At 45.6% G+C, this 21,380-nt stretch overlaps 1 protein-coding gene across 3 annotated transcripts in view; it reads right to left on the reverse strand.

The window, feature by feature from the left end:
• Positions 1-5,010: 5,010 nt before the first annotated feature.
• exoc3l2b (exocyst complex component 3-like 2b) overlaps positions 5,011-21,380 on the reverse strand; it is a 34,553-nt gene continuing 18,183 nt past the window's right edge. For all 3 annotated transcript variants that reach the window (XM_052524882.1, XM_052524888.1, XM_052524879.1), the window contains exons 4-13: positions 15,041-15,716; positions 14,559-14,673; positions 14,083-14,193; positions 13,348-13,448; positions 12,906-13,019; positions 12,331-12,466; positions 11,105-11,227; positions 10,718-10,873; positions 9,463-9,584; positions 5,011-6,570 (exon numbers count right to left, since the gene is read on the reverse strand). In XM_052524882.1, coding sequence (XP_052380842.1) covers positions 6,288-6,570; positions 9,463-9,584; positions 10,718-10,873; positions 11,105-11,227; positions 12,331-12,466; positions 12,906-13,019; positions 13,348-13,448; positions 14,083-14,193; positions 14,559-14,673; positions 15,041-15,716 — 1,937 coding nt within the window. In that variant the 3' untranslated portion in view covers positions 5,011-6,287. The remainder of the gene's footprint in view (positions 6,571-9,462; positions 9,585-10,717; positions 10,874-11,104; positions 11,228-12,330; positions 12,467-12,905; positions 13,020-13,347; positions 13,449-14,082; positions 14,194-14,558; positions 14,674-15,040; positions 15,717-21,380) is intronic.

Consider the following 21,380-nt stretch of genomic DNA (forward strand, 5'->3'; position numbering starts at 1 on the left):
TGAAACGTCTGCATATTTTCCCGATATTCTGCATGCGCAGCTTTGTATAGTATACAATACAATAATTTGTAATAATAACCCATTTACAATCATATGTAATGCTACTATAGCTGACATGACTGGTAATGATGCGAAAGGTTTGAAAAACAGTTTGCTGACTAAATATGTTGCACATCGATATCTCTGCTAAAACGTTTTCAGGGATATACTTCCTGCCCCTCTTGCTGTTGCATACGAATACAAATGATGAATTAAATTTGATGACATTGACTGAAGGAGTGGTGGGCAAAACCGAGTACATCCACTTGTACATGACAAGTGTCACTGAAATTCCCATGACTGTACGTCACTTTAATACCATGTACTGCAGCGTCCTCTCCTGGTAGAGAAGCTTGTTGTTTTGGTTCAATTGGAAGTGGTGCTGTCCCCGCTGGGAAACTACTGTCACTGTGCTGGCGCCCTCTACTGAACATCCCAGCCTGGTCTCATACGAAATCAAACCAAATAAAATTGTATCACATACACATGTTTAGCAGATGTTATTGCGGGTTTAGCGAAATTATTTTGTTTCTAGCTCCGACAGTGCAGTAAAATCTAACAAATAATATCTAACAAGTTCACAACAATACCCATAATACACACAAATCTAAAGTAAAGTAATGGAATTAAGAATATATAAATATTTGGATGAGCAATGTCAGAGTGGCATTGACTTAAATACAGTAGAATATAATATAATACAGTATATACATATGAGACGAGTAATGCAAAATATGTAAACATGATTAAAGTCACTAGTGTTCCATTATTAAAGTGGCCAGTGATGTCAAGTCTCTTTATATAGGGCAGCAGCCTCTAAGGTGCTAGTGATGGCTATTTAAGTCTGATGGCCTAGAGATAGAAGCTGTTTTTCAGTCGCTCGGTCCCAGCTTTGATGTGACTGCACTGACCTTGCCTTCTAGATGATAGTGGGGTGAACAGGCAGTGGCTCGGATAGTTGTTATCCTTGATCATTTTTTTGGCCTTCCTGTGACATCGGGTGCTGTACTTGTCCTGGAGGGCAGGTAGTTTGCCCCCGGTGATGCGTTGGGAAGACCGCACCACACTCTGGAGAGCCCTGCGGTTGCGGGTGGTGCAGTTTCTGTACCAGGCAGTGATACAGCCACGACAGGATGCTCTCAATTGTGCATTTGTAAAAATTTGTGAGGGTTTCAGGTGGCAAGCCACATTTCTTTAGCCTCCTGAGGTTGAAAAGGCTCTGTTGAGCCTTCTTCACCACACTACCTGTGTGGGCGGACCATTTCAGTTTGTCAGTGATGTGTACACAGAGGAACTTGAAGCTTTCCACCTTCTCACCTGCGGTCCCGTCGATATGGATAGGGACGTAACATAGTAAACGTAAATCCAAGACACTCAAATTAGTAAGTTACTTTTCATATAGTATGTTACCGTTGGTATGGTTACATAAGACAAACGTTTACTTAAGGCAGAAATTAAAGGAGGGTGGTTGGTCGGGGTGTCAGGTAGCCTAGAGCGTTGGACCTTTTACTGAAAGGTTTCTAGATCAAATCCCCGGGCTGACAAGGCAAAAATCTGTCGTTCTGCCCCTGAACAAGGCAGTTAACCCACTGTTCCTAGGCCATCATTGTAAATAAGAACGTGTTCTTAACTGACTTGCCTAGTTAAATAAAGGTTAAATAAATAGTTAAATAGATGTATAACGTGAATGCCTAGCAATCCAAAGGTTGCATGTTCAAATCTCATCACAGACAATTTTAGCTAATTAGCAACTAACAAATACTTCCTACTTTTATTTACTTTGCAACTAGTTAGTATGTTAGCTAACCCTTCCACTAACTCTAACCACAGATAGAATAATGAGACATACATTTGAAGTCGGAAGTTTACATACACTTAGGTTGGAGTCATTAAGACTCATTCATCAACCACTTCACACATTTCTTGTTAACAAACTATAGTTTTGCCAACTCGGTTAGGACAACTACTTTGTGCATGACACAAGTAATTTTTCCAACAATTGTTTACAGACAGATTATTTCACTTATAATTCACTGTATCACAATTCCAGTGGGTCAGAAGTGTACATACACTAAGTTGAATGTGCCTTTAAACATCTTGGAAAATTCCAGAAAATGATGTCATGGCTTTAGAAACTTCTGAAAGGCCAATTGACATAATTTTAGTCAAATGGAGGTTTACCTGTGAATGTATTTCAGGGCCTACCTTCAAACTCAGTGCCTCTTTGCTTGACATCATGGGAAAATCCAAGACCTCAGCTGAGCCAAGACTTCAGAAAAACAATTGTAGATCTCCACAAGTCTGGTTCATCCTTGGGAGCATTTTCCAAATGCCTGAAGATACCACGTTAATTTGTATAACCAATAGTATGCAAGTATAAACACCATGGGACCACGCAGCCGTAATACCGCTCAGGAAGGAGACGCGTTCTGTCTCCTAGAGATGAACGTACTTTGGTGCGAAGAGTCCAAATCAATCCCAGAACAACAGTAACGGACCTTGTGAAGATGCTGGAAGAAACAGGTCCAAAAGTATCTATATCCACAGTAAAAGGAGTCCTATATTGTCATAACCTGAAAGGCAGCTCAGTAAGGAAGAAGCCACTGCTCCAAAACGGCCATAAAATTGCCAGACTACGGTTTGCAACTGCACATGGGGACAAAGATTGTGCTTTTTGGGGAAATGTCCTCTAGTCTGATGAAACCAAAATAGAACTGTTTGGCCATAATTATCGTTATGTTTGGAGAGGGAGGCTTGCAAGCCGAAGAACACCATCCCAACCGTGAAGCACGGGGGTGGCAGCATCATGTTGTGGGGGTGCTTTACAGAAGAGATTGGTGCACTTCACAAAATAGATGGCATCATGAGGAAGGAAAATTGTGTGGATATATTGAAGCAACATCTCAAGACATCAGTCAGGAAGTTGAAGCTTGGTCGCAAATGGGTCTTCCAAATAGACAATGTCCCCAAGCATACTTCCAAAGTTGTGGCAAAATGGCTTAAGGACAACAAAGTCAAGGTATTGGAGTGGCCATCACAAAGAGCTGACATCAATCCTATAGAAAATTTGTGGGCAGAACTGAAAAAGCGTGTGTGAGCAAGGAGGCTTACAAACCTGACTCAGTTTCACCAGCTCTGTCAGGAGGAATGGGCCAAAATCCACCCAACTTATTGTGGGAAGCTTGTGGAAGGCAACCCGAAACATTTGACCCAAGTTAAACAATTTAAAGGCAATGCTACCAAATACTAATTGAGTGTATGTAAACTTCTCACCCACTGGGAATGTGATGAAATAAATAAAAGCTGAAATAAATAATTCTCTCTACTATTATTCTGACATTTCACATTCTTAAAATAAAGTGGTGATCCTATCTGACCTAAGACAGGGAATTTTTACTAGGATTAAATGTCAGGAATTGTGAAAAACGGAGTTTAAATGTATTTGGCTAAGGTGTATGTAAACTTCCGACTTCAACTGTATACACTACCGTTCAAAAGTTTGGCGTCATTTAGAAACGTCCTTGTTTTTGAAAGAAAAGCACATTTTTTTTGTCCATTAAAATAACATCAAATTGATCAAAAATACAGTGTAGACGTTGTTAATGTTGTACATGTTTTATGGAATATCTACATAGGCGTACAGAGGCCCATTATCAGCAACCATCACTCCTGTCTTCCAATTGCACGTTGTGTTAGCTAATCCAAGTTGATCATTTTAAAAGGCTAATTGATCATTAGAAACCCGTTTTGCAATTATGTTAGCACAGCTGAAAACTGTTGTTCTGATTAAAGAAGCAATAAAACTGGTCTTCTTTAGACTAGTTGAGTATCTGGAGCATCAGCATTTGTGGGTTCGATTACAGGCTCAAAATGGCCAGAAACAAAGAACTTTCATCTGAAACCGGTCAGTCTATTCTTGTTCTGAAAAATGAAGGCGATTCCATGCGAGAAATTGCCAAGAAACTGAAGATAGAAGACCAGCATCCCAGAGTCGCCTCTTTACTGTTGACATTGAGACTGGTGTTTTGTGGGTACTACTTAATGAAGCTGCCAGTTGAGGACTTGTGAGGCGTCTGTTTCTCAAACTAGACACTGTAATGTAATTGTAATCTTGCTCAGTTGTGCACCGGGGCCTCCCACTCCTCTTTCTATTCTGGTTAGAGACAGTTTGCGCTGTTCTGTGAAGGGAGTAGGACACAGCGTTGTACGAGATCTTCAGTTTCTTGGCAATTTCTCGCATGGAATAGACTTCATTTCTCAGACTCTTATGGTTGTTGTTTTTGTTGTTGTGGTAAATTACTGTTATCTTACATGGAATTGTAAAAGAAAAGATTATTGGGAAAAAACGACCACAACTAAACATATTAGTTTTCAACCTAGTTGGACAACAGCAAAACTCTGTTTACTGAAAAATAAGCTTCTCTGAAAGCATTATTAGAAGTCCTATACTCCTGAACTGGACCAATCACTTTTTCCACATTGCCCAAAAAAAAACACAAACTACCCCCATGCACCCGCCCTGCTGTTTTCCTTCAGAAACCAAGCTTGAGTCTCGTCTCTCTTACATCCCTGAGTAATGAGAGAGGGACTCTTTGCCAAGACGCTTTGGGTGGATGGGTGGAAAACAAAACAGAAAGAAATAGCATTGTAAAACACAAATAGATGTAGACGTACACACAACAGTTGTGCTGTAGCTTTGTGACCCTGTAGTTAGGGGCCAGAAAACAGCCACTCCATCCAGACAGCGGCATGGTAAAGATCTGTTTGTGAACCTTGTTTTACATTCAGGTTGGTTACCAAGGAGTTGTCACCTCAGCTCTGTCACGGAAAATGTTACATGATTGGTTTAATCCTCTCTCATCAATGAATTAAAGGAAAGTTAACAACAGGCCCTTCAAAACACAGAGATGATTTGGGAGTGAGGTCCCATCAATCTCCCATCGTTAATGGTCATTTAAAACAAAGCCAAAATATTTTATCTCTGTTGTCGTTTATTCTCATTTAATTAGATGATTTATGTACGATTTCAAAGCAGATAGATCATTACATCCAGATGTTTAATTATGGAACATCAGGTGAACAGATGAAACGTTTTAAATCAGTGTGTGACCAAAAAAACAGTTGAAGTTTCAGTCCAAAATGTCTGCTTGTTGATTTAAAAAAAAAAAATGCTGATTTTTTTTATTTTATATTAAAAAGTGCAAGTATCAGTCAAATGATCTGAGGATTAAAATATTTGTTATCAACAATCGTGATGAATAGTAATTATTCATTGTTTAATTTACATAGGTAAAAGTACATATCTGAAAATAATCTTTATCTTCATCTTCAATGATGGCTGTCGAATTATTTTAGTCAGGGTCTCAGCATTTGACAAAACCCAAGCTTGGAATGATCATACATGAATTAGACTGGGATTTACAGTTTGACATTGATTACAAGCAGCCATAATAAATAAATTCATTGGTTGGTACATAAATAGGCAGTTATGATTTCATACACTCACACAGGCTTCAATCATCTCTTGAGTTGCTCAACATACATTACCCCATATACTGTATATCACAAAATGAAAATAAACTATGAATCATTATTTTAAATACAATGAAAATCACCACTGAGATGACAGATAATAAAAATGGTGTAGTACCTTAGATCGAGCTTTTATCATGTGCAACTACAAAACGGACTCCAACCTTACCCATATCATTGTCAGCACGTTATGGGATTGTGTGTGACATTTTGATTTATTCCAAACAGTGCTCTTGATCAGTAGAACTGATTTAAACCATAGTTCCTATCTAACCCTCATAGTCACCTAGGTGCAGTATTAAGAATCTTGTCCAATAGGTTGCTTGTGTCTCTTTCCACTGCCCTTTGTCAAAAGGAGTCAATACCAACAACCCACAGGGATTCAAGTCCAAAAGTCCTCTTAAATGGGTATTTTAATATTTTTCTCCGTATGGTTGCCCTTATGAAAGCTCTTTCCCAGTCTTGCAAGGACTAGGCATATCGCTCACAATGGAAACAGTCATCATACTTTCTTTACCAAGGTGGCTGTGAAGGGTGAAAGGTCACAACATGGCTTTTCTTTCCTTGTGTTGTTCCACTTCCTCAATGTGTTGTGCCGCCCGCCCCTGGTATCGCCACCATGTGCAGAACTTGACAACGAGCTCCATTGTGACTTGCTGTTGAGCTGCTGTCTGTCTGCTTGAGTCATCAGAACGTTTCCAGAGCAGTTAGTGCCGTTAGAGCATGTCGTCGTACGCCTCTCTGACCGGGGCTCGCTTGGTACGCCGCCGTCTCAGTCTGGAGAAGCAGGAGGAGGCGGTGAGGGCGATACGGCTCAGGCCCAAGTTCAGGCAGTGCACCTCGGATGTGACGGGCACCTCGGAGAAGAGGGCGCGGTCGCGAGACAGCCGTGTCAGGGTGTCACTGTTCTCAATGTCCTTCACGATGTTCAGGATCTCCTGGCGCTCCGTCTGCCGAGTCATCCCACGGATGTTCAAGATGGCCGACACATGTTTCTTCCTGCAAACAGAGGAGGAGAAAGAGGGCTTAGTCTAGTTCACACTAATACAAATCGACATGGAACAAAGATGTCGGCGCGGCAGGGTAGCCTTGTGGTTAGAGCGTTGGACTAGTAACCGGAAGGTTGCAAGTTCAAATCTCCGAGCTGACAAGGTACAAATCTGTCGTTCTGCCCCTGAACAGGCAGTTAACCCACTATTCCTAGGCCGTCATTGTAAATAAGAATTTGTTCTTAACTGACTTGCCTGGTTAAATAAAGGTTAAAAAATAAATAAATAAATAAAAATATAGGCCACATCTAGCACATAAAGCCTTGAGTTGAGTTGAGTTGAGTTGAGTTGAGTTGAGTTGAGTTGAAAAGAGTGTTTCTTGCATCACTGCAATGGCAGAGTGAACCATCACAAGGACATGATATGGGTAGGAATAAAGAGAATCATCAACATACTGAGAAGGCAGTCAGCCCTGAGGCAAGTCACTAAGGAACATGGGAAGTTAGACAAAATAGTTAGTTAGAGAACGTTCCCAAATGGTTCTGTCACACCCTTATATACAAACACAATTAGTAAAACATCTGCCCCTGTTTTAGGGTGCCTGACTGGCCTCCGATTTGACACCTTGGCCTATGGAAATCTCCCTGCGGGCAAGTACGAGCGGCTCTGAAGCCACTTCCTCTCTGTTGCGACTTCCACTTCCTCTCTGTTGGGCTGAGCAGCAGCACAAGGCTGAATGACAAGCAGCCATAAACACTAACAGCAGCCCTATCCCTGGGACGGTAGTAACTCCACCTTACCCGACACCCTAGACCCACACCAATTTGCATACCGCCCCAACAGATCCATGGATTACGCAATCGCCATTGTATTAAACACTGCCCTATACTATCTGGACAAGAGGAATACCTATGTAAGAATGCTGTTCATTAACTACAGCTCAGCCTTCTACAGCTCAACACCAGAGTGCCCTCTAAGCTCAACACTAAGCATGGGGCCCTGGGTCTGAACCCCGCCCTGTGCAACTGGATCCTGGACTTCATGACGGGCCGCCCCCAGGTGGTGAACAACACCTCCGCTACGCCAATCCTCAACACGGGGGCCCCACAAGGGTGAGCTCAGCCCTTCCTGTACTCCCTGTTCACCCATGACTGTGTGGCCATGCACGTCTCCAAGTCAACCATCAAGTTTGCAGACGACACAAAAGTGGTGAGCCTGATTGCCAACAACGACGAGACAGCTTACAGGGAGGAGATGAGGGACCTGGCTGTGTGATGCCAGGAAAATAACCCTTCCCTCAACACCAATAAAACAAAGGAGCTAATTGTGGACACCGTCCGCAACCACAGGGCTCTCCAGAGGGTGGCACGGTCAGCCCAACTCATCACCGGAGGCACACTGGCTGCCTTCCAGGACATCTACAGCACCAGCTGTCACAGGTAGGCCAAGAGGATCAACAAGGTCCTCAGCCACCCGAGTCATGGCCTGTTCACCCCCGCTACCATCTAGAAAGAGGAGACAGTACAGATGTTTCAAAGCTGGGACCGAGAGACAGAAAAACAGCTTCTATCTCCAGGCCATCGGACTGTTAAATAGTTACCACTAGCCGGCCTCCGCCCAGTATCCTGCCTTGAACTTTAGTCACTGTCACCAGCCAGCTACCACCCGGTACTCAACCCTGCGTGTTAGAGACTGCTGCCCTATGTACATAGTCTTTGAACACTGGTCACTTTAATAATATTTTCATACTGTTTTACCCACTTCATATGTATATACTGTATTCTAGTCAAGGGTCATCCTATATAACTACTGCTGTACACACCTTTCCTATTCATATACTGTCCATACTGTCTACAAACACTATCCTATACATATACATATTTATATTCCGGACTCAGACACTGCTCGTTCTAATATTTATGAATTCCTTTCTTTCTTTAAAAAAGTGATTTGCGTGCGTTGTTTTTAATCGTTAGGTATTACTGCACTGTTGAAGCTGGGAACACAAGCTTTTCTCTACACCTGCGATAGAATCTGCAAAGCATGTGTATGTGACCAATAACATGGATTTGATTTGGATGATGGAGCCCAAACTCACTTCCCACCACGACCAGTGACTATCACCAAAAATAACACGCAGATAAAGTGGTGGGCAGCTTGGCTTCCGGGAAACCATGTTTTTCTGTTCGCTACTACGGAGGATTAACGAGCAGTTCCATGCAACCAGGTGATAGATTGCAATTGGTATTTGGAGCAAATTATGCCATGAAACCAACTAGGGTATTATTGTACATAGTGTACAGGATAGTACGAGGCCCCGAAGGGCCAATGCCCTGCACAGTTGCAAGCATCAGGTGTGTACTTTACAGAGGGATTTTGTCATACTTGATGCGATATGGCAAGGATTGTACGGTGTAGTTTCTGTCAATTGGTTAGCACTCTCCAGATTCAAGTCAAGATTCCAAACAATACACGCGAGTCTGTTATGAGTTACGGATGGAGACAAATCTTAATTTAGAGAAAAGATTACATTGAGGACTGCCTGCCCACGCCAGGTTGTGCTACACAGCTACCATGTCACCCCTGGGCAGGAAGTACGTGTTTTTGCTTTGTTTTCGCCCAGGACCCGAAACGGACAAACGGACAAGACCCCCCTTTAATGTGTGCCAGCGACGGCCAACAGCTCCCCATAAAAACAAGGAAATGACTCAGCTCTTGTTTGCTTTTAACAAGTCCTCCATTTGCCATCCATAATTTATGAAGAGCAGTAGCCATGTTTGCTTTTGGGGTGTTTCAGTCCACCTAAGCTTTTGGAAATATTGACGCTCATGTGGCTCGACGGAAGTCCTGAAAATATGGCTGTCATTCTCCATAGATGATCGCTGCCTCCCGTGCTCCTTACCGAATGTCTGGGAACTCCCTCACCAGGACCCCCACCTCCATTTGGATGGAGGGGATGTCTTCCAGGAGGATGATCTCAGAGAGGTGTGGGATAGCACTGTCCAGCCAGGAGGAGGGAGATTCCTAAAGGGGAGAGAGATAGAGAGAGAGAGAGAGAGAGAGAGAGAGAGAGAGAGAGAGAGAGAGAGAGAGAGAGAGAGAGAGAGAGAGAGAGAGAGAGAGAGAGAGAGAGAGAGAGGTGGGATCAGAACAGATCCTCTAAACAGCACAAATGAGGATACAACCGTCTAAACAGGGCAATTCATGTTCAAGTAGTTCTGCAGCGTCATGACAGGTCAACAGGCTATTCTCTGACTCAATGCCTTTGAATCTACTACCTTGGCAACGGCTAAAACCCAGACCTAGATGAAGTGATTTCAAGCCTTAATGGTTACAACTAGATTGGTGATGTTCACACATTCGTTTGACGAGAGGGAACCATCCGATAACATAGACCCAAAACACCAAAGGTTAGAAGTACAGCGACGGTATTGAGCGTGCAAACTCAATCACCTGAGCATCAAAGTGACCCTGTTATTCTGAGAGGACTAAACCGTGTGGTCGACCAGAGGTTCATTCTGGTCCTCCACTCAACCCCAAAGGCTTGTCAGGGCTCCTAAGGCCCAGGGCAGGATGCCAGACCACTCGTCTGTAAACAACGCTATCCTGTTGTCCAGAGAGGTGACAAATGGATGTCTTATCTGGAGAAAGGGGCGGACGCCACAGAGGGAAGGATAGGGAGTGGGCTGGGGTGAAGGTTGAGGTGATTGCCCCCTTGTGCAAACGGCCTGCCTGGTCATCCATCGCTATCTAGGTTACAGTAGCCATTCTTTTTTCTCTTTTTTCTTTTTAACCCCTCTTCCGAGGTCAAATATGATTTATTATTTATTTATTTTTTTCTTCACGTCTCCTTTGTTTGAACTCATCCGGAGTTGTTTCAGTAACTCTCACAGACAGGCCGCATACCAGCCAAACGTGATTAATGAGCACACACTCATGAGTGCAATCAAACACACACACACACACACACACACACACACACACACACACACACACACACACACACACACACACACACACACACACACACACACACACACACACACACACACACACACGCCACACGCCACACGCCGTTCGTTGCGTCATGTCACAGGCAGCACTGTTGATCCGACCACGGTTCTCCAGTGTACCATCGTTGTTCTAGAATGACTCACCAGATCTTTGAAGAGCACTTTGACCTGCTTGCCCTCGTCACGCAGTCGTCCAGCCATCCTCTTCCTCATTCTGAGTGACGTGCAGATGATCCTCCCCCTCATGAGGGAGCGCAGGTATTCCATCAGAACCCGTCTATGCACCTCTCCCACCAGGACCTGGGAGAACGAGGGAAAGATTGATTGATTCATTCGATCAGCCAATTATCCATTCAGTCAATCCATTTTTAAAAAACAGTTTTCTCCTGAACATTCAGTTTTTTTTATGCTTAGAATTAAAACCAATCAAATATCTTTGAGTTATTAGTGCACATTTTAACATTGTGCCAGAGGACCTTAGCGCCTCCCCATGTCTACATGGCTCATACTTGCTGTGTCTCTGCCATGTACCTGATAGGGTGGGCTGTCCATCCTGCGGAACTTCTTGAAGTGTTCCTTAATATGGGACTCGATTTGCTCATAGCTCTCTGTGTTGTTCAGCCACTTCCTCTTCACCAGCTTCTCAAAGAAGGGCTAAATATGGCCAGGAGAGGGAAAATGTGAGTGAGCAAGAGAGAGAGACAGGAAAATGGTGAGAGAATGAAGAAGACTAGGAAGCGAGGGAGACAGAGAGATGTGGATGTGGCACCTGAGTCAGATCCGTGTTTTATCGCTAACTGAGTCACCCGACTGGGTTTGTGTCTTCCTATGAGGATGTGTGGGCCGTTTAGACCAATAATTTCACAGATAGTGACTTCCTACCCAACGACAACAGCATAAAAAGCCCCATCTCGGTCAACTGTGCCCCTGGAAGACTGGCACTGCCCGTCTCTATGGCGGCTACTGAAGAGGAGTGGAACTGCATAGCCTGCCAGTAACTATGTGGCATGCTGCCAATCTAATCTTATTTAACCATGTTTGTCACATTGGAGCGGCTATTTTAGGGCATCAGTTCTTCAGCACATCCCTGAGAACTTTGAGGGCAAGCCATGTGGAGAACACTGATAAGATGTGCTATATATTCTGGGACACATGGCAGACTGAGGGACGCTTGAGGGCGTGTGTGTGTGTGTGTGTGTGTGTGTGTGTGTGTGTGTGTGTGTGTGTGTGTGTGTGTGTGTGTGTGTGTGTGTGTGTGTGTGTGTGTGTGTGTGTGCGTGCGTGCGTGCGTGCGTGCGTGCGTGCGTGCGTGCGTGCGTGCGTGTGTGTGTGTGTGTGTGTGTGTGTGTGTGTGTTTTTACTATGTGTGTGTGTGTTTTTACATTTTATTGTACTTGTGAGTACCAGAAGTTATCATCAGAATAGTAAACCAACTAAAATTCTGAGAAGTGAGGACAGTCCTCACTTGTAAAAAAGGCTATTTTAGGTTTAGGGGTTAGGTTTAGGATATATGGTTAGGGGTTAAAGTTAGGCTAAGGGTTAGGTTGAGGTTTAGGGGTTAGGGAAAATATGATTTTGAATGGGAATCAATTGTTGGTTCCCAAAAAGTACACACAAGTATAGTAAGACATAGCAGTGTATGTGTGTGAGGTTGTTTACATGTTGTGTTAGAAAGCTGTGACCATGGGTGTGTTTAGGAATCCTATGTGTGTGTGTTTACATATGTGTGTGTGTGTGTGTGTGTTAAGAACACTCACCCTTATGCGCTCATACAGTCTGTCACTCAGCACCTTCACTCCCTGGTTGACTATTCTGTCCAGGGAAGTGTTTGCTCGCCTGGCTGAGTCCTCATTGATGGCAGGGTCACACTGCACACAGCGCTGGACAAAACCCCTGCACACACACAGTCACAGCAGACTAATGAATACATTGTACACTGACATGATTTATGCATGTTTTAAGGAATATTCTGAAAACACACCAAGGCAGTTTTTGCTCTGTACTTGAAAACTTGAATGCTAACATGTACCATTTTGGGGAATTGTTTTTGAGTATAGTATTTAAAGGGAAACTCCACCCAAAAACGATATTTTGGTATAAATTCATTAGTCCATTGTGGCCCTAAAATGTTCTGCATGTCAGCAATCGAGTCTTCAAGATATATAACTTTTTACAGAAATACAGCTGGTGTGATGCATTTTGCATCATACCAGCTGCAAAACAAATACCAAAATATATTTTGGGGGTGGAATTTCCATTTAAGGCGTTATTGGGGAAATGGACCGACTGTAACACAATGCAGGCTAGCCTACTACTGCTACAACAGTCCTACCTGAAAGGGGGACAGCAGTTGACCAGGGCGATGGTCTTGGAGACATATCCATCCTCGTTATCCCCAACCATGTTGACCAGACACTCGTGGAACATCTCCACTTTCCTTTGGAAGCTGGAAGTTAAGCAGTTTTAACACTATTAGAATGTCTCATAGAGATGTTCCTTTCCATATTCCAGTTGAACTGGTTGGTTCCAGTTGATATATTCTAGCAGTATTGCAAAATAAAATGCAGTGGGCAGTGAGACAACTATAGGTTTAGCCCTGTGTAACACTCTTTTCATTCTAAGAACGATGACAGTGACTTTGTTCTAGGCCTTATTATGCAATATGTATTGAGACAGTGTGCTCTAGGCCTTATTATGTCATATGTAATGATACAGTGTGTTCTAGGACTACTACAGTGTGTAACATGTCATTCTGCAGTGTGTGGTCCTCTCACCTGTACAGGAAGTCGGCCAGACCATTCAGACTGCACTGAGCCACAAGGGAACCAAGGTTTCTGTTGATGGCAGCTGACTGCTCGAGATCTACCTGCAGCCTCTACACACATACACACACACACACACACACACACACACACACACACACACACACACACACACACACACACACACACACACACACACACACACACACACACACACACACACACACACACACACACACACACACACACACACACACACACACATACCAGATGTAATGTTGGCAAACGTGTATTATGTGTGAAATGCTATTTGACTCTTTATTTTTTTCTTTTACTGCATCTGTGTAGAAAGTGCTGGTACCAATCAAGGCCACTAGAGGCCAGTGAAGGGACTCTAACACAGTGAGCTGTGATGGAGTTCTAAGGGAAGTGTCTGTATTGACTTTGGCTGCTGCTTGAGGAATGTTTCCTCTGCTCCACCAGATGGATGAGTTTATCCTCAAAATACGAAGTGACCACATTTAGCGTGCAATACAAAACCATCGGCCTCATCAAAATCAGGAGAAGAAATCAATTACTTACGTAAGCTCCTGCTATCTATCCCTGTGTGTGTGTGTGTGTGTGTGTGTGTGTGTGTGTGTGTGTGTGTGTGTGTGTGTGTGTGTGTGTGTGTGTGTGTGTGTGTGTGTGTGTGTGTGTGTGTGTGTGTGTGTGTGTGTGTGTGTGTGTGTGTGTGTGTGCGCTTACCTGGATGACGGTGCGAGCCAGCGTGATCTGATACTCCTCGATGTGCAGCGTCTCCATCCAACGCTTCTCCTCCTCATCCAGCACCTGAGACAGCTCCGTGGTCACCTTCTCCTGGAACGCAACCAGACCGCACGGTCAGACACAACCCCGCCATGCACTGAACCACTGTGAGCTCTGCAGCCGCTAAGCATCAAAATATTCCCAACAGATGCCGTCAAGACATCAAGATGGAAACAGGACTCGCAAGTGAGTTGCGTAATGACCTGAGCTAAATTGTCTGGCTTGTCTGGCTTCCATTGTGTGTTGTCCGTCGTAGACAGGAAAACCCACGAGCTGACCCTGAGACGGTGCACACTGATTTGGCTGCACTGGTCAGAGTGATATCCCTCCCTTTAGGTGGACAGGAAGGACCATAGGAGCACCCTTTCGGGGTGCACCAAATGAGGAGGGGTGAGGGGTGGATGGTCGGCCCTTACCCTGACAGAGTTGAGACAGTCCAGCTCCAGTTTGTCCACGGTCTCCGAGGGCAACAACGGCCCCAGCTGGGACCTGCTGAAGGGCGTCGTCATGCTGACTGTTCCAAGGACGTCCCTGGAGCGATTACAGTAGGAGGCCAGAGTCAGTGGCATACCCATACAGTAACACTTAACTAATAAACAACTGTATATCTACAGTATAATCGACAGTATTTATGCACAGTATTAAGTACAATAACATCACACCACCTTGTAACATGCTTTACCGTGAAAGCATAAAGTGAAATGAAACATTTCTGACAAGTTTGTGGTTCATGCAAGTTTGTTACAACCTGACATTTAGCTGAATACTTTTGTTCATTCCTTTTTTTGTAATGCAATTCTGCTACTTACAAAATCTGATATGTGTAAAATCACAAGTTGCAATACACAGTGAACTTTTCAATAGTCTACACTCAGTGGCCTTTAAGATGGACACCCACTTGTTATAGATGTTGTAGAGCCAGTCCAGCAGAGAGTAGATATCTGTGATCAGCAGCTGGTCGTCAGTGATGCTCTGCAGTCTGCGGGCCACCGCCTGGTGGTAGCTCTGTAGGTACACCTGGAAGGGTTCATACTCCTCTGGGTACACTGGCACCACGTTCCTCTTGGCCGCCCCCAGGTCCTCCACCACCCGGGTCCGCACCCTGTCCAGGTAGTCCGCCAGCTCCCCGCCCCGGGCCTCGTTCCTCTGGGGAAGGCTCCCGTTTGCTGCCTCCGCCACCGCCTCCTTCCAGCGCTGCTTCAGCTGCCTGGGTCTGGGGCCTCCAGGGAGCGCCCCCTCACCCTGCGCCCAGTCCCGGTCCGCCTGCTCCTCCTGCTGCAGCACCTGCACCACCAGCCCCAGGTTGGGCCCCGCCGTGGGGGAGCGCAGCGACTCACGCACCACCGCCCACAGCTCCTTCTGCAGGGCTTCGTACAGCAGCTCCACGTCTTTGGCTTTGCGCCTGCCGCCGTCTTTGCTCCCGGGGCTGTTGAGGTCCTCTGGGACAGCACCGCCTGCTGGCGATGAGGGCAGGGTCGCTGCGGCCGCCTCGTTACACTCCTGCTCCAGCTCCAGGATGTGTGTGTCAGCCAGGAACAGGTCTCTCTTAGTCACCAGCTGCAGAATTTCTAGAACTAAAGTAGAGAGGAGGAAAATGCGTGATACAACTCCACGTAACGCATGATAAATCATGTATAGGCAATACAGCTGCATTAAGTCAGAAGGCAGAATGGAGACACCATCCTAATGGAAAGATCTGGGCTCTTTCACCCTCACCTGTCTATCTGTTATGCCAGACAACACATGACCTGGTCAACTGGATCAAGTCCCATGTAAATCCAAGACCTACTCAAGTAAACATGACTATGCTTTGCTTTGAACGTGTTTACGAGCTACGTTTGTTTTCGCGTCAAGCCAAAGGCTAAGCCAGGTTGTCGCCTCCTACACAGGTTCCCACATCAGGTCCTATCCATATCAGAGGCTCCAGGCCTGAGAGACAGATGTTGTTTGTCCCCTTTTGGCGTGTTGTTTTTGGGCAGATTGGACACGGTTAAACCGATCTCTCTGGAGGTGGGTTAGATTCATCTCTACTTCAGTTGCACACTTCAAAAGATCCCATCAGGGACATGTGGGTGCCAAACATAAAGCATCCTAGATTCCCACAGAATGTCCACTCACTTGTCCTCTCCTTAGACGCTTCTTTATCAGGTTGAGGTCTTTTATTCGGCTAGTATAGCTATGGAATTGTATATAATAAAAGTTCATTTTGCTTTGCATTAAAGTGGAGAAATTGTATTTCCTGTGGAACTCCACTTTGGCTTCAGAAAGTTCCCATAAGTGCATATAGACTTTTAGAGCCCAGCCTCACCCATTGAGGTGATCTCATCATCTCTTACTCTGATGTGGTGTGACAGAACGTTTTTAAATTAGTACTAAAACCAGTGATGAAGTCGGCCATTTCCTATTGAAGTCACCAGACACTCCCCTCTGACATCACCCCTCGCCCTCTGGGAGGAGCAACACAGCCCGGTAAAAATCCATGAAGTCTGTTGGTAAACTACAGGATAAGACCAAGTAAAGGCATGTGCACCCTCAGGTTTGTCCAGTTTTTTAAAGTTAAATTAATGACTAAACTTCATTTTGAAGCCCACGTTTAATCAAAAAGATCTGTCAGCAGTATTTTGCGGGGGGGGCACTGACCAGGCAAAGAGTCCCCCCCACACACCGCCTGTTCTCCCTAGTAAGTGGTTCCTTAAAAGGTGCACCACAGAGCAATGATTGATTCCTTCTTGATGAATAAATAAAATGCTAATGTTTTGTTGTTTCTCTGCAATACTAGCCACCAAGCAATTCTATGAAGTTTACATTGGACTCCCCAGTGGCGCTGCGGTCTAAGGTACTCCATCTCAGTGCTAGAGGCGTCACTACAGACCCTGTTTTTATTCCAGGCTGTATCACAACCGGCCGTGATTGGGAGTTCCATAGGGCGGCGCACAATTGGCCCAGTGTCGTCTGGCTTAGGGTTTGGCCGGGGTAAGCCATCATTGCAAATTAGAATTAATAAGTCAAATAAAGGTTAAAGAAAAAAATAAAAATAAATGACATTTGAGTCATTTAGTATACGCCCTTATCCAGAGCAACTTACAGTCAGTGCATTCATCTTAGTAGTGGAGAGGGTAGTAAGTTTTAAGTTCCTCGGCATACACATCACAGACAAACTGAATTGGTCCACCAACACAGACAGCATCGTGAAGAAGGCGCAGCAGCGCCTCTTCAACCTCAGGAGGCTGAAGAAATTCGGGTTGTCACCAAAAGCACTCACAAACTTCTACAGATGCACAATCGAGAGCATCCTGTCGGGCTGTATCACCGCCTGGTACGGCAACTGCTCCGGCCACAACCGTAAGGCTCTCCAGAGGGTAGTGAGATCTGCACGACGCATCACCAGGGGCAAAATATCTTCCCTCCAGGACACCTACACCACCCGATGTCACAGGAAGACCATAAAGATCATCAAGGACAACAACCACCCGAGCCACTGCCTGTTCACCCCGCTATCATCCAGAAGGCGAGGTCAGTACAGGTGCATCAAAGCAGGGACCGAGAGACTGAAAAACAGCTTCTATCTCAAGGCCATCAGACTGTTAAACAGCCACCACTAACATTGAGTGGCTGCTGCCAACACACTGACTCAACTCCAGCCACTTTAATAATGGGAATTGATGTCAAATATATCACTAGCCACTTTAAACAATGCTACTTAATATAATGTTTACATACCCTACATTACTCATCTCATATGTATACCTATATACTGTACTCTATATCACCTACTGCATCTTTATGTAATACATGTATCACTAGCCACTTTAAACTATGCCACTTTGTTTCCATACCCTACATTACTCATCTCATATGTATATACTGTACTCGATACCATCTACTGCATCTTGCCTATGCCGCTCTGTACCATCACTCATTCATATATCTTTATGTACATTTTCTTTATCCCTTTACACTTGTGTGCATAAGGTAGTGGTTTTGGAATTGTTAGTTAGATTACTCGTTGGTTATTACTGCATTGTCGGAACTAGAAGCACAAGCATTTCGCTATACTCGCATTAACATCTGCTAACCATGTGTATGTGACAAATAAATTTGATTTGATTTGAAGATCGCTTGGTGAGGCCACATATAACAGTGGAAGTAAGTACATTTTTCCTCAATAAAGAAGTTATCAGCAAAGTAGATCTGGGGGGTGTCTTATTGAAGATGGGTAGGGTCTTACTTGACATTTTCGTAAGATGGGAGCGGGGACTGCCCTAGCATCAGAGGATCCACCCTTGGGGTTCCAGGACAGAGACAAGCTTTGACTGGGCTGAGCGGGAGCTGATCTACCGTAGTGGTGGGACGGCCAAGAGACCAGAGGCGACTGCATGGAGTTCTCGGGTTGGGATGTAAGGTTTGAGCAGAGCCTGAAGGTAGGGAGGGGCAGATCCCCTTGCTGCTCCCTAAGCAAGCCCCATGGTCTGGTCGTGGATGCGAGCTTTGACTGGAAGCCAGTGGAGAGTTGCGGAGGAGCGGGTGACTTGGGAAGGTTGAACGCCAGGCGGGCTGTGGCGTTCTGGATAAGTTGTATGGGTTTGATAGCACATGCGGGGTGGAGCCCAGGCAACAGAGAGTTGCAGTAATCCAGACGGGAGATGACAAGTGCCTGGACGAGGACCTGCGGCGCTTCCTGTGTTGGGAAGAGTCGTACTCTACGGATGTTGTAGAGCACGAACCTGCAGGGGCAGGTCACTGCTTTGATGTTTGCAGAGAACGACAGGGTCTTGTCCAGGGTCACGCCAAGATTACTTCCGCTCTGTGAGGGAGACACCGTGGAGCTGTCCACAGTGATGGAGAGGTCTTAGAGCTGGTAGGCGTTCCCCGGGATGCAGGGCAGCTCCGTCTTGTCGAGGTTGAGCTTGAAGTTGTGGACCGACACCCAAGCTGAGACGTCTGCCTGGCACGCAGAGATTGTCACCCACAGAGCAACGATAGGAGAGACCACGTGAGGATATGACAGAGCCGGGTGACTTAGTATAGAGAGAAAAGAGCACACTCTTAGAAAAAGGGTTTTTGGAAGGAAGGATTCTTTGATTATTCCTTGGAAGGCAAGAAGGGTACTTTGGAAGGCAAGAAGGGTTATACATAGAAACATTGCTGCACATCCTATTTTCCCAGGATGCTCTATTGCAGGGTGATTTTCAGAATAGTTTGCTTTAATATCTGTGTTTTTGCATATACATTGATTGGTTGAATCATTTTATGCTACACAGAGATAAACAGGCTAAACTAATCCAATCGGTTAGTAGTTGAGCTTATTGCACCCGTTACTGAGATGGTTGTTCCAGTTTAGATGATTGAGAATTCAATCTTCCCTGCCCTGGCAGTCATTCTGAATGCAGGTTGCGGATGGTTAAAAGGTAACAAACAGTGTTGGATATCCTAACTCTGGCTGGATTCCGATAGGAATTACACGTCACTTTGCAAGCCAGCTTAACTTGCAGGCATGATGCGGGCTGTAAACCAGGAGTTTCCTAACACAGATGTGTTAGGGTATAACTAGGCCATCCAAGAAAGGCCTTATGATATATGCAAAGGGTTCTACCGAGCACCAAAAAAGGGTTCACCTATCGGGACAAACCCAAGAACCCTTTATGGTTCTACTTAGCATGTCTTGGTGCAGACACAGATCCTCTCCACGCCACCTGGCAGGAGCAGCCTGTGTGTGCAGAGCCTGAGACGCCCAGCCCTGAGAGGGTGGAGAGGAGGACCTGACAGAGCCTGAGACGCCCAGCCCTGAGAGGGTGGAGAGGAGGACCTGACAGAGCCTGAGACGCCCAGCCCTGAGAGGGTGGAGAGGAGGACCTGACAGAGCCTGAGACGCCCAGCCCTGAGAGGGTGGAGAGGAGGACCTGACAGAGCCTGAGACGCCCAGCCCTGAGAGGGTGGGAGGAGGACCTGACAGGCCCAGCCCTGAGAGGGTGGAGAGGAGGACCTGACAGAGCCTGAGACGCCCAGCCCTGAGAGGGTGGAGAGGAGGACCTGACAGAGCCTGAGACGCCCAGCCCTGAGAGGGTGGAGAGGAGGAGGAGCCTGACAGAGCCTGAGACGCCCAGCCCTGAGAGGGTGGGAGGAGGAGGACCTGAGACGCCCAGCCCTGAGAGGGTGGAGAGGAGGACCTGACAGAGCCTGAGACGCCCAGCCCTGAGAGGGTGGAGAGGAGGACCTGACAGAGCCTGAGACGCCCAGCCCTGAGAGGGTGGAGAGGAGGACCTGATGGTTCACGTTGTGGAAGGCAGCAGATAGATCTATGAGGATGAGAACAGAGGAGAGAGAGTCAACTGCTTTGGCAGTGTGGAGAGCATCCGTAACAAAGAGGGAAGCAGTCTCGGTTGAGTGACCAGTCTTGAAGCCTGACTGATAATGAGAGAGTTGGTCAGAGACAGCAGGCTCATGTGTTTTGGAAATAAAAAAATAAGGGGAAAGGGGGATACCTAATCAGTTGCACAACTGAATACATTCAACCCAAAATGTGTCTTCCGCATTTAACCCAACCCCTCTGAATCAGAGAGGTGCGGGGGGATAATGGTCTGTAGTTTTCTGACGTCAGAGGGGTCGAAAGTTGGTTTCTTGAGGAGGGGAGAGACTCTGAAAAATGTTAAATTCTCCACCCATCCAACCTCACGTACTGCGTGACACCTCGAAAATAATGGGTGCATGATGTCCCTGAGACCAAGCCCTACTTCATGTCTTTGACTCAGTCCCTGGTTGTGCTGCCCTAATGGAATTGGCCAACATACTGTAAGGCTCCTGGAGTCCTTTTCACATGACCTCACTTACTGAAAGCAAATGCGAAATGAAACAGACTCATTTACATAGACCATTCCAATAAACAGTCTTATGTGCTAAACAAAACCATCATTTTACAGGAATACACCCATTTAGGTGTTGATGGTTTTTCTAGAGCAGAGAGCTTTGAAATGCTCTTCATGCCTGGGCCCCATGATGGCATTTCAGACCAAAGTTCAGTCAGCGTTTATCGGATGGTGAAGTACACTTGTTGATTAACTTATTGTGGTTATGGGAGTTGGCTGGCAAAAGTGCCTCTCTCCGCATGGTGGGATCTGGTGGGTAACAAAAGCATAGCAGAAGTTCAAGAGAACATTAGGACAAATGGGGAACGGTCTCCCATTCTAAGTTGCTCATTAACTGACCAATCCATAGATCAGCCATCAACAGTGTTCCTAGTA

This window comes from Oncorhynchus keta, chromosome 1 (assembly GCF_023373465.1).
Source record: "Oncorhynchus keta strain PuntledgeMale-10-30-2019 chromosome 1, Oket_V2, whole genome shotgun sequence".
Taxonomy (NCBI): Eukaryota; Metazoa; Chordata; class Actinopteri; order Salmoniformes; family Salmonidae; genus Oncorhynchus; species Oncorhynchus keta.